Source organism: Echinops telfairi, unplaced genomic scaffold, assembly GCF_000313985.2.
Source record: "Echinops telfairi isolate 266 unplaced genomic scaffold, ASM31398v2 ScPeMD7_1;HRSCAF=3_0, whole genome shotgun sequence".
In the NCBI taxonomy this organism is placed as follows: domain Eukaryota; kingdom Metazoa; phylum Chordata; class Mammalia; order Afrosoricida; family Tenrecidae; genus Echinops; species Echinops telfairi.
In genome coordinates, this window is record NW_022103896.1 from 640,342 (window position 1) to 658,145 (window position 17,804).

At 56.6% G+C, this 17,804-nt stretch overlaps 1 protein-coding gene and 1 long non-coding RNA gene across 3 annotated transcripts in view; one reads left to right on the top strand and one right to left on the bottom strand.

Annotated features, from left to right (window-relative positions):
- Window positions 1-6,582, bottom strand: part of SPATC1 (spermatogenesis and centriole associated 1) — a 19,995-nt gene extending 13,413 nt beyond the window's left edge. The window contains exons 1-5 of one of the 2 annotated variants that reach the window (XM_045287994.1): window positions 6,338-6,582; window positions 1,476-1,715; window positions 827-1,271; window positions 258-388; window positions 30-169 (exon numbers count right to left, since the gene is read on the bottom strand). In XM_045287994.1, the coding sequence (XP_045143929.1) occupies window positions 30-169; window positions 258-388; window positions 827-1,271; window positions 1,476-1,715; window positions 6,338-6,530 (1,149 nt within the window). In that variant the 5' untranslated portion in view covers window positions 6,531-6,582. Of the gene's footprint in view, window positions 1-29; window positions 170-257; window positions 720-806; window positions 1,716-5,309; window positions 5,358-6,337 lie in introns of those variants that run through there. The other variant, XM_045287993.1, reaches the window with a different exon arrangement.
- Window positions 7-7,569, top strand: LOC123521433. The gene is made up of 3 exons (XR_006679881.1): window positions 7-190; window positions 301-929; window positions 6,936-7,569. It is a non-coding gene; the product is annotated as an uncharacterized LOC123521433 (long non-coding RNA).
- Window positions 7,570-17,804: the final 10,235 nt, after the last annotated feature.

Consider the following 17,804-nt stretch of genomic DNA (forward strand, 5'->3'; position numbering starts at 1 on the left):
CCCGCTGTCCCTGGTGGGGGGGCACCGACCTGAATGATCTTCTCGGGAATGTTGGAGACGGTGAAGCCGTAGAGGCGCACGCGCTCCGGGAAGATGCTGGACAGGATCCTGCGGTCCAGCTGGAAGGCGATCTCCCCCACCAGCCGTTCCCAGGCCATCTGCCGGGACTCTGGGCGAGAGCGAGGCTGCGGTCAGCGGGGCTTGGGGGCGCGGGCGGCTGGGGGTGGGGTGTGGGGTGGGGGGCGGGCGCGGCTCACCTCGGGGGCTCTCCTGGAATTTGCTGACCTTTCGGTGGGCCAGCTTCCGCTCCAGCTCCAGGACGCTCTTCCGCGATGTTTCCGAGGCGCGCGCCCCTCGTGCATCGTTGACCGAAGCCGGCAAGGACGACATGCGAGTCGGGGAGTGGGAAGGGGCCCGGGGCCGGCTGGGCGAGCGGGTGGCACCGTGGGCGACGTTCGTCTCGCTAGGGGAAGCGCCGTTGGAGGCAGCAGCTTGCGGGTTGGGGATAGAATCCCTGGGATCTGGGGCGGAGGAGCTGGCACAAGAGACTATGGAGCCAGTGCAGACGACCACCTGCCCCTGGGGGGCACTGGGCTGGGTTCGCACATTAGAGGCGCCATAGAAGGCCGCTGGGCTGGTGGGGGTGGACGAGAGCAATGGTGGCCCCACAAAGGTCACGCTGAGGGGCTCCGCCGAGTCCTGGGACGACCTCATGTTCTCTGTTGACGTCAGGACCACTAGGTAAGAGGAGGATTGGAAGCTGGGCCCCACCCGCCCAGACCGGCCATCCTGCTTGTGTCCCGTACCTTTGCCGTGAGTGCCTGTGGCCTGGGATCCAGAAGAACATCTCCGCATGGTCTCAGACAGCCGCACCCTTGTGGACTCCGAGGTCACCGTGTTGCCCAAGGGGCTGGCCAGCAGGCTCTGAGGTACAGCCACTGGGGCCATTGTGGAGGCAAGCAGGGGGCTGCTTGGGGTGAGGGGGTTGGATGAAGTCAGCCCAAAGGAGGTGGTCACCGTGCCTGCTGGAGGCGCCGCCGTGGGGGGGCTGCTTGGGGCCAGGGGGCCACTGGAAGGCAGGCTGAGGGAGGTGGTCAGTGTGCCCATTGGGGGCACCACCATGGGGCTGTTTGGAGTCAGGGGGCCACTAGAAGGTAGGCCGAGGGAGGTGGTCAGCGTGCCTGCTGTGGGCATAGCCATGGGGCCGCTTGGGGTCATGGGGCCACTGGAAGGTAGGCCAAAGGAGGTGGTCATCGTGCCCATTGGGGGCACTGTTATGGGGCCACTTGGAGTTAGGGGGCCGGTGGAAGGCAGGCTGAGGGAGGTGGTCAGTGTGCCCATTGGGGGCACCGCCATGGGGCCACTTGGAGTCAGGGGGCCGGTGGAAGGCAGGCCGAGGGAGGTGGTCAGCGTGCCTGATGGGGGCCCTGCCATGGTGGTGGTCACATGGCCGGTAGAAGCTAGGCCCAGGGAGCTGGCCAGCGTGCTAGTGGGAGGCACTGCCATGGGGCCAGGCGAGAGGCTGCTGAGCTGAGCCGCCTGCGGCACAGGCATGGAGGCAGACAGCAGTGCGTTGAGCTGGCCGGCCACCGAGTTCATGATGGAGGTGGCTGGAGGGCCGGGCTGCGAGCTGCTCAGCATGTCGGCCAGTGGCAAGGTCACCATGCCTGCATCTGACTGGTTGGCTGCTGTTGGGGATGTGGGCAGAAAGATACCTGTGGGGACACAGGAGACACAGAGGTGCAGAGACCAGCTGAGTCCTTCTGTGGAGAGCATTTACCTGGTGACAGAGTTCAGAAGAGGGAGGGGTGGGAAAGGATGGGGGAGGGGAAGCCGAGCAGGAGGCCACTGTCAGTGTCTACCCGTGACTTAGGACACTGTAAGGGTGGAGACCGCATGTAACAAACTTGTAGGTAGGTCCTTGGGGGCAAAACTGACTTGCTCGGCAAACCTTCTCCCTATTCACAATCAAAGGCTAAAAATAAAACCGACATTCCCACCTTGGGTCCAGCTGTGCCCAAACAGGAGGGGGTGGCGGGGGTGGGCATTGGAGCCCCCAGTCTCCTGGGCAGCAGCTTTCTGGGTCCTGGGTGCCCTCTCACTGTGGGCGCCGAGATCGCCCTCTGGTGGATGTGCTGCACCAGGGAGGCCTCCACCACAAACCTCCCCGCACAGCTGCTCTTAGGACAGTGTAACTGGCCCGTGGGCTCCGGAGGCTGTGGATCTTTATGGGAGCAGAAAGCCTCAGCTCTCTCCCTCTGAGCAGCTGGTGGTTTCAAACGACTGACCCTGCCGTTAGCAGGCCAGCATGTCACCCACTATGTCACCGGGGCGCCTACAAACAGCCCTGCTACGGGGACATCCCTGACTCTTGTCAGGGCCCACAGGGGCTCTGTGGGCACAGAGGAGGGACACCAGGAGCCGGGACGGACTCAGTAGCAGGGGCTTAGTCCGTCTGGCTTGTTTGGGTTTGTTGGCTGGTCTGTTTGTTTATGCACGGCCCGGCTCCTTTCTTCAGACCCTCCCAGGAACGCTCTGTCCTGTGCTTTTCTCTGCCCCTGACCTGGGGCTCTGGGGCGGGAGCCAGCGGGAGCCGCCACAGTGCTGTGGGCTGGCAGAGATTTGGGCCTGGCCAGGCCCCACAATTGCATGACCGGCTCCTTGAAGTCAACCTGCATGTTTACATCCCTGACCACCTGGTTCGCTTCTCTAGAGAAGCCAGCCACTAGGTGGGTGCCAATCGATGGTACTGTGGGGGCTTGTGCGTTGCTGCGGTGCTAGAAGCGGTGTCACTGGCATTTCAGGTGCCAGCAGGGTCACCCAAAGTGAGGTTTCAGCAGAGCTTCCAGACTAAGAAGAGACCACCCCAGGCTGCCCACGGGGTTGTAGTGCAGCCAAGCCTGGCCGGGTCTCCTCCATGGGTCTCCCGGCTGAGCCACTGCATGGCGCTCCACTGCCTCCTGCTACGGCAAAAGCTCGGAGAAAGCACAGAGTCGGTGCCATTGCCCTTAGAATCCTCTTCCCCTCGCTTGGTTCCAGACCCACCCCCTCCCCCACACACACACACACACACACACACACCCCTATCTCGCAGGAAGACAGGTTCTTTACAGAGAAGATGCAGCCCTAGACCCAGTTTCCTGCGCTTCCCACCACGTAGCACCCCTCGCTCACCCCAGGACCAGTGAAGGGATGCACCTTAATCTGTGAGCCCCTCTTGCTCGTCTTCTCCTCCCCCTCCACCAAGAAGTAAATCCAGGCTGCTGCCATCATGAAAGGAAATTCTGACCTCCCTGCCCTTCTCCAGCGAGGGCCCTCCCTCCTCTACCTTGTGGAGGGATGCCACAAACTGTTGTCTGCGTTCCCACTCACCCTGCCGGGCCCACCTCTCCAACCGAGGTCAAGCGGCCTCCAGTCATTAAAGGCGACTACTCGTCCTGCTTGACCTCTGGGCAGCCCATGAAGCTGCCTCTTGGCTTCCCTTTCCTTGCCCTCGGAAGCTCCCCGTGCCTCTCCTGCCTGTCCTCGCCTCAGGCCGCACTTCTCCTGCCTGCTCCTCCCAGACACTTGCCTGCCTCCCGATCCCTTTACTTGCCACCCACTCTCGAGTCTCTTCTCTGGCCCCACTTGTCCTCTGGGCTTCAGGCTCACGTGGCTGCTGCTCCCCAGACACTCCAGGCAGATGTAGTAGAGCGGTCAAAGGGAGCTTGCTGGCCACCTACGGGGCAGTCCCATTCCTGTCCTATACGGTCCCTGTGAGCTGGAGAGGATTCAACACTGGGGACTTGTCTACAACACTCCTCCTCCTCCTTCAAAGCTCCGGTGCCTCCTCTCACATCTCCCCTAACATTTGCAGGACGCTGGGCAGGAGCGTAAAAACACATCACATGTCACCAGATCACATGTCACCCTTTCCAGAGTTGTCAATCAAGCTCACAAACTGTTCCACCCTATTTTCTGACCCTGGCTAAGAGCCTGGAGGTCCGGAGGGAGAAGTGTGGTCCCAGAATGAGGGGAGCTGAAGGTCCACTTGAAAACACGAGACTGGGCCCTAGGAGAGGGCCAAGCACAGGGGTGGGTAGCATGCACACCCACATGAGGAAGTGGCCCTGCACAGGAATTCGCTTTTGGTCATTTGTGCGCTACGGTCTCAGAGCGGTCACCACCAGCCACTCGGCCACCCGAGACAGGCAGCAGACCATCCGGGCACTCGCTGCTTCATCTTCCTCCCCAGTAGTTAGGGTCCATTTCTCTTACTGGACACTTGATTCAGTCTCTCCACTATCTAGTCCAGCGGTTCTCAACCTGTGTGCCTTGACCCCTTTGGGGGTCGAACGACCCTTTCACAGGGGCCGCCTAAGACCATTGGAAAAGATATACTATTTCGGGTGGTCTTAGGAACTGAAACATCGCTCCTCTCTCTGTCTCCAGGTGGGTCTGCCCACATGCAGATACGCCCACCTATGAGTACCTGGTGTGAAGACTGTTACCCATGCTCCACCATGCTTCCAGACAAAATTTCATTTATTTGTCATTAGAAATAAATATTTCACAATATAGAATTACATATTGTTTTTGTGATGAATCACAATGCTTTCATGATGTTCAATTTGTAAGCATGAAAATACTTCCTCCTATCAGACATTTACATGACGATTCATCACAGTAGCCAAATGACAGTGAGGAAGTAGCAACGAAAACAATGTTATGGTTGGGGTCACCGCCACATGAGGAGCTGCATGAAAGGGTCGCGGCCTGAGGAGGGTGGAGAACCTCTGCTCCGGTCCATCATCTAGCCACCCCCCCCCCCAGTTCCAACAGCTCCAGCTTGGCCTCCTGCCCCCCAACCCCCCAACTCCTGTCACTCTGGAGCCCATGTCCCCAGCTGGAATGGGATGTTGGGGCACAGACTTGGTGGCTTTCTGCTTGAAACACCAGGGTCTGCTTCTCACAGTCCGCACCAGCCCAGGTCTCTGTCATGCCATTCACAGTCCTCTCTGCTCACCTCTGGCTGCATGGCTTCCGACTCACCAGGCCCAGCACGCATTCACTGCCTCCCCCATCTCTCTCTCTCTCTCACACACTCACACACACACACACTGACAAAGCACAGAAGTCATACACCACACTCACCACTCACAACGACCACACACAATCTACACACAAGCACATACCCCACGCATAAACATACGTGGCATGCTCTCAGACACACATATCCACACATCTCACCTACACTGTTACAGACACGTTCACACATCCGTTGGTCACCCACGCTGCCACGCTAGGACTGTGCACACACACTCATCTACCTGCCATCCTGTCACGCCGTCCCAGGCTTTGCCCAAGTGTGTGTCTCTGCCACCAGCTGAGGCTCTCCAAGAACCTGGCCTGAGCCGTGTGCATGGCCCCCAAGAAAGGGCTCAAAGATTCTGTTAAGAATCCAAAGCAGAAGGACAGAGGCCAGCTGACCTTGGCGTCAGAAGCCCAGGCTCCTTTCTTAAGCCGGCATTCTAGCCACGTGTCCCCCCACCCACAGCCCCCGTGGACCCACTGGCTGCCTGTGCCTTTCAATGGGGAGGGCCCATGTGCTTGGCTGACCAGGGAAGACTCCAGGGGCGGACCCCTGGTGTCAGAATCCCGCCTGCTAAGGGCCAATGAGCTGGGCTCAAAGGGGAGCTAGTGCTTGGGGTGGAACCTGGGGGCTGTGGGTCCAGGGCAGTGTGGCCCTTGAGAAAAATGTGCCCTGGGGGTCGGCTATCTGCTGTGGCGCTTAGATTGCAGCCACACAGGCAGGCTGTCAGGCAGCATGGGGACAGGCCTGGAGAGGGCAGGGAGGTGGCTGTGGAGCAGTGCACTTGAACAACCCTGCTGTGCACTCCTTGCATGCCCTTGAGGGCTTTGCTGCCCTCTCCTCAGTGTTGAGGCCAGGGCCACACCTGGGTGCCGGCCCCCGTGTTCTCTGTGCAATACTGGCAGGGCCCACAGCTTCCGTCATCCTGCTGTCCCACACGCTGCATCCTGACCTGGAGCCCACCACTCCAACACTCCTCTTGAGACCTCTGCCCTTCTACACCCCTTCTCTGTCGCACAGCTTGCCTTTTCTGCCTGCACCTATACTTGCTCTGTCGTCCACTGGCCACCTTCAGGTGGTCACTACCAGGGTCCAGAGCTGGGCTCCGGGCAGGCCCACAGCAGGTGGAGGGGATGGGGCGTAGCCTTGCCTGTGCCCTCCCCCTCCTCTCCCCCAGGGGTCGTGAACCTGCTCTCCTCTGGGGCCCCGAGTCCCAACCCTCCCTCCTGCCCTCCGTTCTGCTGGCGCACCGCCTCTTACAGTTGCCCTGGCGCAGGGGTGCCGGGCCGGTGCCCTCGCCGAGCCCGCCGATGCCCAGGCCGCTGGCCTGGCTCCGGATGGCCGACCTGAGCTCGTGGTTCTCGCGGATCAGCCGCACCAGCTTCTTCAGCTCTTCGTTCTCCCGCACCAGCTTCTCGATCTGCTGCCGAAGCCCCTCGTAATTGGAGAGCAGAGACATGCCCCAGGCGGCGGGGGGCTGTGCCCTTGCTAGGGCACTGGACCTGGAGGCTGCCCAGGGCCCCGGGCAAGGCCCGGGCTGGAGCAGGACCAGGGTGCACAGGGCCAGCCCCGTGGGCCTGTATTGTGAGGTCAGAGGCAGCCAGGCCCAACTGCTAGGCCTCTGCACAGCCTGGCCTCTACCTAGAACACCGGACCCTTCTCTCTCCAGCCAGCCTGCCTTCAGACGCTGCTTTGTGAAGGCCCTCTCGCCCTCTGGATGCTGCCCGCTGCCTGTTAGGGTCCTCAGGGGGCCTCCCTGCCAGATCTCTAATGCTCTTTCCTGGACTGGGCCCCAACCTGTGCCCCCAGCTCCAGCAGCAGGTCTGGGCCAGGCTGCTGGTTGACTGGGATGCTTGCTCCCCAGGCTACTGCAATCTTGGGCCTTCCCGGTGAGCCTGTCGCCATCCTTCTGAAGATACTGATCTCAGGCTCCCAGCACCACTGCCCCAGGCCCCCTGCCCGAGGACCTGGCTCCCTCCCTGCAGCTCCATGTGTCCATGACCTGGCCCCGGCCCCCGGCTGTGGCCTTCGTCCTGGATCTCTGGCCCCATCTCCTCGAATCTTCCAGCATTGGTCTCTCAAGATCTTAAGACCGTGCTTCCAAGGACTGGACCCCCCTACACTGCACCTTCTTCACACTCCCTCCAGACCTCTTCTGGGCAGGCCAGGGTGGGGCCTGGGGAGCAAAGAGCAGGCGGGAGGAACCTAGGCTGGGTCAGCCTGAGTGGGGCATTCCACCAGACCTCACAATGAGGGGGAGCCCCCACCCCCTCGTGCCCCGGAGACTGTGACCCCATGAGTCGCCGGGGCCCTGGGCTAGGCTGAGGGTCTTTTCATCTCGGCTCGGTGCACCAACCTCAGCCTTGCCCTGTCCCCTCAGTCACTCTGTCCCCTCAGTCTCGAGCCCTGTCCATCAGCTGGGCGGGTGACTGCAAGGCGAAGCCAGCCCCTAGCACATCATTATGGGTTCGGTGGGCACAATTGTACAGCGATAATAAGCAAAGATTACAGTAAAGTTGTAGAGAGATTGAAATAATGGAGTCGGACACACTTCATGATAGCATGCTCACCTCAGCCCCGCTTGGTGGTCCACGTAGAGAGAGAGAATCTTTAATGCTAACCAAGGTTTTTATATTCTCTGGGAACGTGCAAGCCCCCTAATTACAGGGGAAGACATACGTCATAGGAAGGGGCTGTGCTATAGGTAATACAGAAATGGGAGGGGGTGATCTAGGGGTATCCACGCAATAGGACGAGGAGGGATTGGGGGTATGCATGTGGCAAGATGGGCGGATCCTAGAATTAGGAGGGCAGCTTAATTTTGGATGTCAGGGCCAGTTTGACCTGTTCCCTGGCTCAACTGATAGAGACATTATCAGTAGGGTGTGAACTCCACCTATAGGAACCAAATGGATGCCTGCAGGCCTGTCCAGTGTCCTTAACAGCAGGGAGTGGGGCCCGCTGCAGTCTGGCAACTGATTGCCCTCAGGGAGGGTGCCTGTAAGCACCGACCTCCCCCCACAGGTGACAGTCTCCACCACACACAGGGTGAGTGCCCACTGTGTGGCACCTGTCCCAAAGCAGGGCCTCTGTGCAGGACAGACTGGGGCACTTGGGTTGCATGTGCTCAGCCAGGTGTGCAGCCACTCTGCAACTGGGAGGGGGGGAGGGGGAGCAGGGGTGGGGGAGGAATCGGCTTTCCCGCCTGCCACAGCCATGCTGGCACTGATGGGAGTGGGGGCAGAAACCCCCCCCCCACCCCCCCCCACCCCCACATACCCCTGTCCAGAGCAGCCTGCCCACCTGCCCACAGTAGAGCAAGAGATGGGGTGTGTGCTGTGGGATGGAAGGCCAGGCCTGGGGCTTCTTGTGCTGCCCTTCACCTGAGAGCCTGGGGACCCTGGAAGGTCCCAGGGAGAGGGCTAGGGGAGGGAGCCTCTGTGCCGGCTGAGTGAGGTGCCCCCCCACCCCCCCACCCCCGCCACCAAGCAGGCACCAAGGGGGCTGAGACAGGTCCTTGTGATGGGTTGAATGAGGGGCCAGGGAGAGAGGGTGGGCGCCAGGAGGCCTCTGTCTGTCACCGGTGCAAGACCCTGTTTGGCAGGAAGCTGCCCAAGCCAGTACAGCTGAGCTTGCCAAGAACAAGATGCCTGGGGGCGCTGGGAAGCTCTGTCCACAAGCAGAGTGATGGCCAAGGTCTGGCCAGCCCCAGCTCAGGGAGCCAGACCCACATGAGAGGATGCAGTCTCCCAGGAGCCAGCGCTGACCAGAGGCGGAGGGGTGGGCAGGAGGCCAAGTGGCCTCCAGGGCACAGGAGGAAACACTGCAGGCAGGGGAGGCCTGGCCAGGCTGGCCTGGCGGCTGAGCAGGTGGTCAGCTGGTGCATTAGACAGGACCGAATAGCTAGTGTGCCCAGGTCCAACCTCCCTGGCTGAGGTGGGGCCAGCAGGAAGGGGGTGGGGCACACGCTCCCCGGAGAAGCTGGCCACCAAGGGTAGTGGCCCTTCTCCCTTCTCCCTGTCCTCCCCCACAGCCTGTGTGTGTGTATGTCCTCTTCTGAGAGCCCTGGGGCATGGGGACCTCTCACAAGAGCCCCTCAGAGGCTCCAGAGGGCATTCGTGCAGCCCTGCCCCACTTTTCTTTCTCTGGGGCCTCTGAGGGTGTCTCCACCCCGCTTCTCTCCGTTTCTCTGGGCAGTGTCATTGTCCACCAACTAGCTGTACGCTGGGCTGCTAACGGCACGGTCAGCAGTTCGAGCCCGCTGGCCACTCAGCTGCAGCAAGATGAAGCCGTCTGCTTCCAGGGAGATGTCAGCCTCAGAGACCCCAGGGAGCAGTTCCCCTCCGTCCTGCAGGCCGCCCTGCTCGGAGCTCCTCCTCGTGGGCTGAGTTTCAGCGTTGGGCTTGAGCTTTGAGTTTGGAAGAAAGCAGCAAGCGTGTGGGGCCGGAGGGTGAAATGTACCCGTGACGGTTGGGTCGGGCAGTTTGGGGTGAGAATCTGAGCAGGGGCTGGGGGTGGCGGGAGTCTGCCTGCTGGTGACTGTCCGCAGCCAGTACATCCTCCTGAGGGTCAGCGCCACCCTTGTCCTGTAGTTGGGCAGTAGCGTGTGGACAGCTTGTGCCCGCAGCCTCGCCTCCTTGGCGCAATGCTCGGGTTGTGAGGCTGCCAGGGCACAGTGCCCGCGTCCTCCCAAGGCAGTCTCTCCAGGCGGGAAGTCCCTGGCTCCAGCGCAGGGTCTGAGGAACACAGTGGCTCAAGTGAGCTCTCTGGGGAAGGCGGCCAGCTGGAAGTCTGCCTCCAGCCCCGTGCTCTGCGGGCGCCAGGGTCCACCGCTGTCTTCCCCAAGTTCCTTAGCATGCCGGCTTGTGCCAAGACCCTGCCTCACCCGACCCCGATTGTCACCACCGTCCTCTCTCCGCCCACAGTTCCCCCGGCCAGGCTTACTGAACTTCACAGGATACTGGGAAACTGGCCAGCAAGCCTTTGGGGAGGGGGCCCCCGGACTTGGGGGTTAGGAGGGGGCTTCCTTGAGGGCTGGTTTATTTTTTTATTTTTTAATCATTTTATTGGGGGCTCATGCAACTCTTATCACAATCTGTACATCCATCCATTGTGTCAAGCATATTTGTACATTTGTTGCCATCATCAGTTTCAAAACATTTTTTTCTATCTGAGCCCCGGGTATCAGCTCCTCATTTTTCCCCTCCCTCCTTCATGAACCCTTGATAATTTATAAATTATTATTGTTTATGTCTTACACTGACCAATGTCTCCCTTCACACACTTTTCTGTTGTCCGTCCCCCAGGGAGGGGGTTATATGTAGATCATTGTGATCGGTTTCCCCCTTCCTCCCCCAACCTTACCCTTACCCTCCTGGTATCGCTACTCTGAGGGGGTTTATTGGTCCTGAGGGGGTTTACCTGTCCTGGATTCCCTGTGTTTCCAGCGCTTATTTTTACCAGTGCACATGCTCTAGTCTAGCCGGATTTGTAAGGTAGAAGTGGGGTCATGATAGTGGGGGGGGCATTAAAGAACTAGAGAGAAGTTGTGTGTTTCATCGAGGCTTCACTGCACCCTGACTGGCTCGTCTCCTCCTTGTGACCCTTCTGTAAGGGGATGTCCAGTTGCCTGCAGATGGGCTTTGGGTCTCCACTCTCCACTCTTCCGCATTAACAATGAGATGATTTTTTGTTCTGGGTCTTTGATGCCTGATACCTGATCCCATCGACACCTCATGATCACACAGGCTGGTGTGCTTCCTCCATGTGGGCTTTGTTGCTTCTGAGCTAGATGGCCGCTGGTTTACCTTCAAGTCTATCAAAAGACCCCAGATGCTGTATCTTTTGATAGCCGGCTCCATCAGCTTTCTTCACATTGCTGCTGCACCCATTTGTCTTCAGAGATCGTGTAGGGAAGGTGAGCATCACAGAATCCAGGTTTGCTGTATGAGGTGGGAGGAGCTAGTCCCCCACAACTAACCACGGGTTCAGTAAGCACAATTGTACGGTTGAGATGTATATATATTATATTAAAGTCAATTGAGACTGGGAGAGTGGGTTGGAAAGAGGGAACCGATTACAAGGAACTATACGTGACCTCCTCCCTGGGGGATGGACAACCGAAAAGTGGGTGAAGGGAGACGTTGGACAGGGTAAGATATGACAAAATAATAATTTATAAATTATCAAGGGCTCATGGGGGGGGAGCGGGGAGGGAGGGGAAAAATGAGGACCTAATGCCGGGGGCTTCAGTGGAGAGCAAATGTTTTGAGAATGATGAGGGCAATGAATGTACAAATGTGCTTTACACAATTGATGTATGCATGGATTGTGATAAGAGTTGTATAAAAAAAATAAAGTCAATTGAGAGCATGAGAGATAAAAGAGATATTACGATAATGCAGTCAGACACATTTCATGGTAGCATTGCTCACCTCAGCCCCGCTTGGTGGTTCACGTGGAGAGAGGGGGAAGGGAAGGAGGGCAAGGGAAAGGGAAACAGAGGACGGGAGAGGAGAGGGGGAAGAGAGAGAGGGTGAGGGAGAGACCAGCGAGAGAGACCTCTATTGCTAACCCAGGCTTATATACCTTTTGGGGGCGTGCAAGCCCACTAATTACAGGTAAGGACATACATCATGGAAGGGGTTGCACTATAGGTTACACAGCAATGAGAGGGGGTGGGCTAGGGACATACACACAATAGGAAGAGGAGGGATTGGGGGTATGCATGTGACAAGGTGGGCGGATCCTAGAATTAGGATGGCCAGCTTAATTTTGGATGTCACAGAGGCAGTTTGACCTGTTCCCAGGTTCAACTGATAGAGACCATTATCAGTAGGGTGTGAACTCCACCTATAGGGCCTGTCCACTGTCCTTGAACAGCAGGGAGAGGGGCCACCCCTTGGTCTGGTGACTGACTGTCTTCAGGGAGGATGTCTGTAAGCATCTGACCTCCCCGCCCACAGGTTATTAGAACAAAGTGTTCCTGTGTTGAGGGAGAACTTGAGTAGAGGCCCAATGTCTGTCTGCTACCTTGATAGTTACCATATAAATATATGTACATAGATCTACTTCCCTATTGTTGTCTATAAATATATTTACATATGTAACGCCTGAGTTTGGGCCCCTGTCAGTGGGAGAGCTGGTTTATTATGATGATGTGCTCATGCTGCTGTTTTCCAAGACAGAGTTAGCAGGGAGGCTTCTGGGACACCGTGTAAGATGTCACACCTGCTCAGTCCCCTCCCCCTGGTGACCTGTGACTCCCCCTACCCCCACCCCTACCCCTCTGCACAGGGACCTGGGCACCCTGCAAAACAGCTTCAGGGTGAGCTAGGCAGTTTGTCCGGGAGCTCTGAGGCTCTACCTGCCTGCCGCACAAGGGGCTTTTGGGCCGCCCCCTGTCTCAGGAACTGGAGTGAAGTTGTACAGGCTGATACCTAGGTGGCACCCAGGCAGTGCAAAGACCCTGTGGCAGGGGTGCCACTGAGGGTGGCAGGAAGGCTGCGGTGGTGCCATAGTGGGTGGTGTGGTCCTGCCAGCTGTCATGGGGGCATGGATCGACCCCCCGGGTAGTGGGGCAGCTCAGAGGGGGGCCTGGAGCTCAGTGTGTATGGTGGTGGGGGTCCACGGTGGGGAGAGTCCATGGTGGGATGGGTCCCTAGTGGGGACATCCACAGGGATGGGGTGCCCAAGGTGGGGAAGGTCTATAGTAGGGGAATCCGCAGTGGTTGCGGGGGACCATGGGGTAGTGGGGGTCAAGATCAGACCATCTCCTGATGAAGCTCACTCCGGCCCTTTCAGAGGCCACCCTGCTTGAGCAGTTAGTTCTCTGGCTTATTAGGATCGGGGCCATCTCAGGGTGGCCCACTGGCTGCACCTGGGCTCCAGCATCCGGAAGTGGGTCGCCCTACCCCCACCTTAGGAAGTGCGTGGGGGGCGCGGGGGGCATCCCTGTGTGCACATGTGCCCTCAGTGCAGGACAGCGCCCTCCTGTTCTCTCTCTCTCTCTCTCACACACATGCACCCACATGCACACTCATGCAGCCAGGCGGGCTCATCTCTCATAGGCTTTCTCTGCACACACACTCCACTCTACCCCCTCAGGACAGGCCTGGCTTTCTGTCACGTCCACTTGAGGAGAGTCCCCAGAGTTTTGGGTGGGATAATGACCCCTGCACAGTTTGCTTCCAGGGTCAGAGGGCACTCGCACCCCCACCACCACCCCACCCCCCAGCTGGAACGTGGTCTGTACAGGATTAATCTCTTGGGGACACGGTGAGCAGAACACAGGCTTCGGGTTTGCCTGCGTCCGTCTCAGCAGCAGCGCTGGTGGGGAGAGAAGCAGCCGCACCCGGCACGCCCGTCTCTGCCGACGTCACCACGTGTGTGAGTCTGAATGCTTTAGAGAAACAAAGCCACAGAAACTCATGGATAAGTCAGAGAGAGTTTTATAGAAAGGTTAAGTGCGCATGAAGAAAACATCCCAACCCAGTGCTGCCCAAGCCCACAAGTCCAACATTTACCCATTAACCCATATGTCCAACACCAGTCCACAAAGTCCTCCTCCATCTCACAAAACACACACAATGATGCCGACTGCAGGAGGAAAGCTGAGTCAGTGAATGTGTAAGCATCTCAGTGCTGGCAGGGGTCTCCACACGGCTGCTCCAGCACCCAGGGCTGCATCGGGGTAGGTCCATGTGGCATCTCCTCAGGGATGTCTTGCAGGAAGTCAGCCTTGCCAGCTGAAGCAGGGAACTGGCTAAGGCAGCTGCACCCTGGTCTGACCATCACAAAGCAAGAGACCTGAGAACTAGAAAGGCGAGGCTCACGGAGCCATTTATCCCTCCGCCCTTCAATTAACCTCACGTGTTTATTGGGGCCAGGTTGGCACAATAAACTAGCTACCTCACCACGCCAGCCCTCCTCTCACCCCTACACTTTCACCAGCCCCCGGCCACGCCCAAGCCCACAGGCCTCTGGCAGGCAAATGCCACCTTATTGTAATGTTTGTGTGTCTCCCCTCCGAATTGGACTGATGTAGAACTGGGCGATCATTTTCTTAGGTTGTCTTCTAATTCACAGAAGGTTTTTGCAGTGAAAGCCATTAATCCCATGTTGTTACTGGGGATGCACACCGCAGGACACTGATTCCGGTTCTACCTGGAATCCTGTTGCTGCAGCCCCCACACCCCGTCCTCTGAGCCCATGCGTGCCCCAGGCGGATCCTTGCTGCCCAAGCTGCCCAGCTCATCCTGGAGTTCCTGCCGGCAACGGAGCCCGTGTAAACCCGCTCCTAGCCACTCCCACCGGTAGTGGCCCTCTAGGACAAAGGTGGGCTGCCCCTGTGGGTTTCTGAGCAGTGCAGACAGCCTCATCTGCCTCCTGAAGGGTGGCTGGGGGGCTTGAATGGCAGACCTTGCAGTGAACAGCCCACGTGTAACCACCGTGCCCCTGGGCCCCACACAGGCAGGTCTGAGAGAGCTCCATGCTCAAGGCAGACATTGCTTTCTTTTAATGACAAAAGCAATTTTGTTTTAGAAAGGGAGGAATTGAAGACCTTCTGCTTGGGGTAATAAGAGATTTTTAATCATTATTTAATCTTTAGAGATCTTTAATAATTATTCAATAATTTAAGCAAAAATGTTTTCGAAGGCCACAGAAAATTGAGCACAGAAATATTGATGTCATAATCTAGGCATGAATGTTATTCCCAAGTATTTATTAAAACACTTGCAATTTTAAAAAGATCACTCTGTTACCTCATGGCACAGAACACTGGTATTTTAATTTAGCAGCACCATGTGGATCACCCCAAACATGTCAAGGGAGACACTCAGACAATGAATGTGTCACCCACGAAGCTTTGGAGTGTTGGGTGCCCCTGATTCCATTTTTCTCAGCAGTCCTGTGGGGATTTCAGAACCCTGTATGCCTGGGCAGTTGGACCCCAGGAGCCAGCTCTCACCACTGGCCTGATGGCCGGCCAGGCCTGTGGTCTGTGGTCTGGCTAGTGGGTGCCCTGTCCCCGTTCATGGTGCGACTTCTTACAGTAAGCCAGGGCATTCAGAGGGGATGTGTGTGTGTGTGTGTGTGTGTGTGTGTGTGTGTTCATCCAGTCTTCTCCGCCCAGAAACACTCTGTTCACTGTGAGTTCAGCCGGAACTTTAGCAACAGGAAACCCAGGGAAGGAAGCGGATGGGGGGGGAGCAGTGGTATGCTGAGCAGGTGCAATAGCTGAGCTGCTCCCGAAGCGTCTGAATTGTCGGCTGTAAGACTGCCCTGAGAAGTCCTCACCTATTTCACAATAAAAAAGTTTAAAGAAACAAACATTTCTGGTTTTCTTCCCCTTTTCCTGATAACTGAAATTATCTGTAGAAATGATAAAACTGTGAACCATTGTAATGATGAGGGGGCTTTAAAAGTTCCTGGGAAAATGCCATTAGCTTTTAATTCCATATTTCCACCACCTGTTTGAAGGCCCTCCGTTGTCACCGAGGAAGTTAAATACACCACGATTCGGAAGGCGTCATCGGGTCTCATCCAAACACACCTGTGTGCTTACATCAATTTCAAACCGGCTCCATGCCTGCCGCTTGGAAGCGAGGACTTTTCTGTGCTTAAAATTCTGAGCCACTGACTGCCAGGCTGGAGCTGTGACCCCCCAGCCTCTCCTGGGGAAAGAAGAGGCAGTCAGCGTCTGAGAGTGCGGCCCTGGGGCGCTGTGGGGGTTCTGTACTCAAGGGCAGTGGGCTCTTATTTTCAACACCTCTTGGAAGCCTTCTCAAAATAGCCTATTCCTCCTTATTGTAAGGGCTCTTAGCAACTTGCTTTAGTGGAGAGTTTTTTCAAAGCAATCAGTTCAGTTGTCATAGAAGCAACAACTCTCTCCTTTTCTTTCACATTCATCTGTGAAATTGCAATGGGTCCCACAGGTCTATAAGGGTTTGAGATGGAGCCCCTCTAGCCCATCTAGGGAGAGCCAAGAGGGCTGCAGGGAGTTGCCCCGCCAGAAGGTTTTACACGGTGATGTCATAGTTGCTGTCCAGTTGCCGCCCCCTTCATTGTGACCAAATCACCATGGAATGGAAGAGGTCCACATCTGCGCCCATGCCAAGGAAAGGTGGCCCGAGAGGGTGGATATGATCTAACAATATTGTTAATATCACATGAAAGTAAACTTTTGCTGGAGATAATTCAAACATAGTTGCAGCAGTACATTGACAGGGAACTACCAGAAACTCAAGCTGGCTTCAAAAGACATGGAACAAGGGATACCATTGCCGATGTCAGGTGAATCGTGGCTGAAAGCAGAGAATCCCAGAAAGAGGTTTACTTATGTTTTATTGACTGTGCAAAGGCCTTCGGCTTTGTGGATCATAACGAAATATGGATAGCCTTGAGAGAAATGAGAATTCCAGAAGACTCCATTGTGCTCAGATTGAACCTCTCCATGGGCCCGGAGGCAGTCATTCGAACAGGATAAGGGGACACTGCATGGCTGTGTCCTCTCATCATAGGGTGCAATCTGCCTGCTGAGGAAATCACAGAGAAGATGGCTTATGTGAAGCACGCAGCAGCATCTGTGACCTTCCGCATACGCGCCTGTGCTTGCTGACAGAGAGGGGGTGCTGATGGAGTTGGAAGGCGACAGCCCCCAGCAAGGCGTGCCCTCAGTATCAAGATGAAAGTCCTCACACCTGGACCAGTCGGCGGCACCATGATCAACAGACAGAAGATGGACGCTGCCAAGGATTTTATTTTGCTTGGAGCTTACGACCAATGTTCATGGAAGTAAGTTAAGAAATTAAACACTGAGACTACTTCACGGTGCTGGGGAGTGCAGGCGGCACTTTGAGGCGTTGGCCGGATGAGCCTGACCCAGGCTGTGGTGCCGTCACCTCAGACGCGCCAAGGTTGCACAACGAACAAGGAAGATGGGCACCTGCCTGCTGGCGGTGGCGCTGAAGAACAGGGAAAATACCGTGGGCTGCCCGCAGCACAGACACATCCGTCTTGGAAGGAGGACCACCAGGATGCTTCTTTAAAGCGAGGACGGAGAGATCTTTGTCTTTTATTGTAAGTTTAGTGGGGGGTTCTCATTTCAGATCATCAATTTGGTACTCAATGTTTTGAAACGTCTCGTGTCCTTGGCCATGTGCTCAGAAGGAAGCAGGAGAAGGACTTCACTGTGGGAACCAGAGCTGGGAAGAGTGTCTGAGAGGAAGCTCTCAACATTCCTTCGCTAAGGAGTCTGGGAGGCCAGGGCCTCTACTCCGAGGAGGGAACCTTCACGTTGGTGGGACGGAGATGCGGCCCACTCACATTCTCCCAAGTGAAAGTTATTCCCCACGATGTCCCCCCCATAAGGATTCCAATTTTAAAGGGCCACTTGCAAGCACATGACTGCAGCTGTATGCGCTTGACAGTCAATTGTTTCAAGGCTATCTGCCGACAAAGCAATCAGACCCTCCTTTCAATTACTTCTTAAAATCATTTTATTGGGGGCTGTTACAGCTCTTATCGCAATCCATACATCCATCGATTGTGTCAAGCACATTTGTACATATGTTGTCATCATTTTGGAAACATTTTCTTTCTACTTGAGCCCTTGGTATCAGCTCATTTCCTCTCCTTCCCCACCCCCTCCTTCATGATCCATTGATAATTTATAATTAAAAAAAAAGAATTGAAAGGCAGGCAGCTGGGAGAAATGAAATTAGCTTATTTT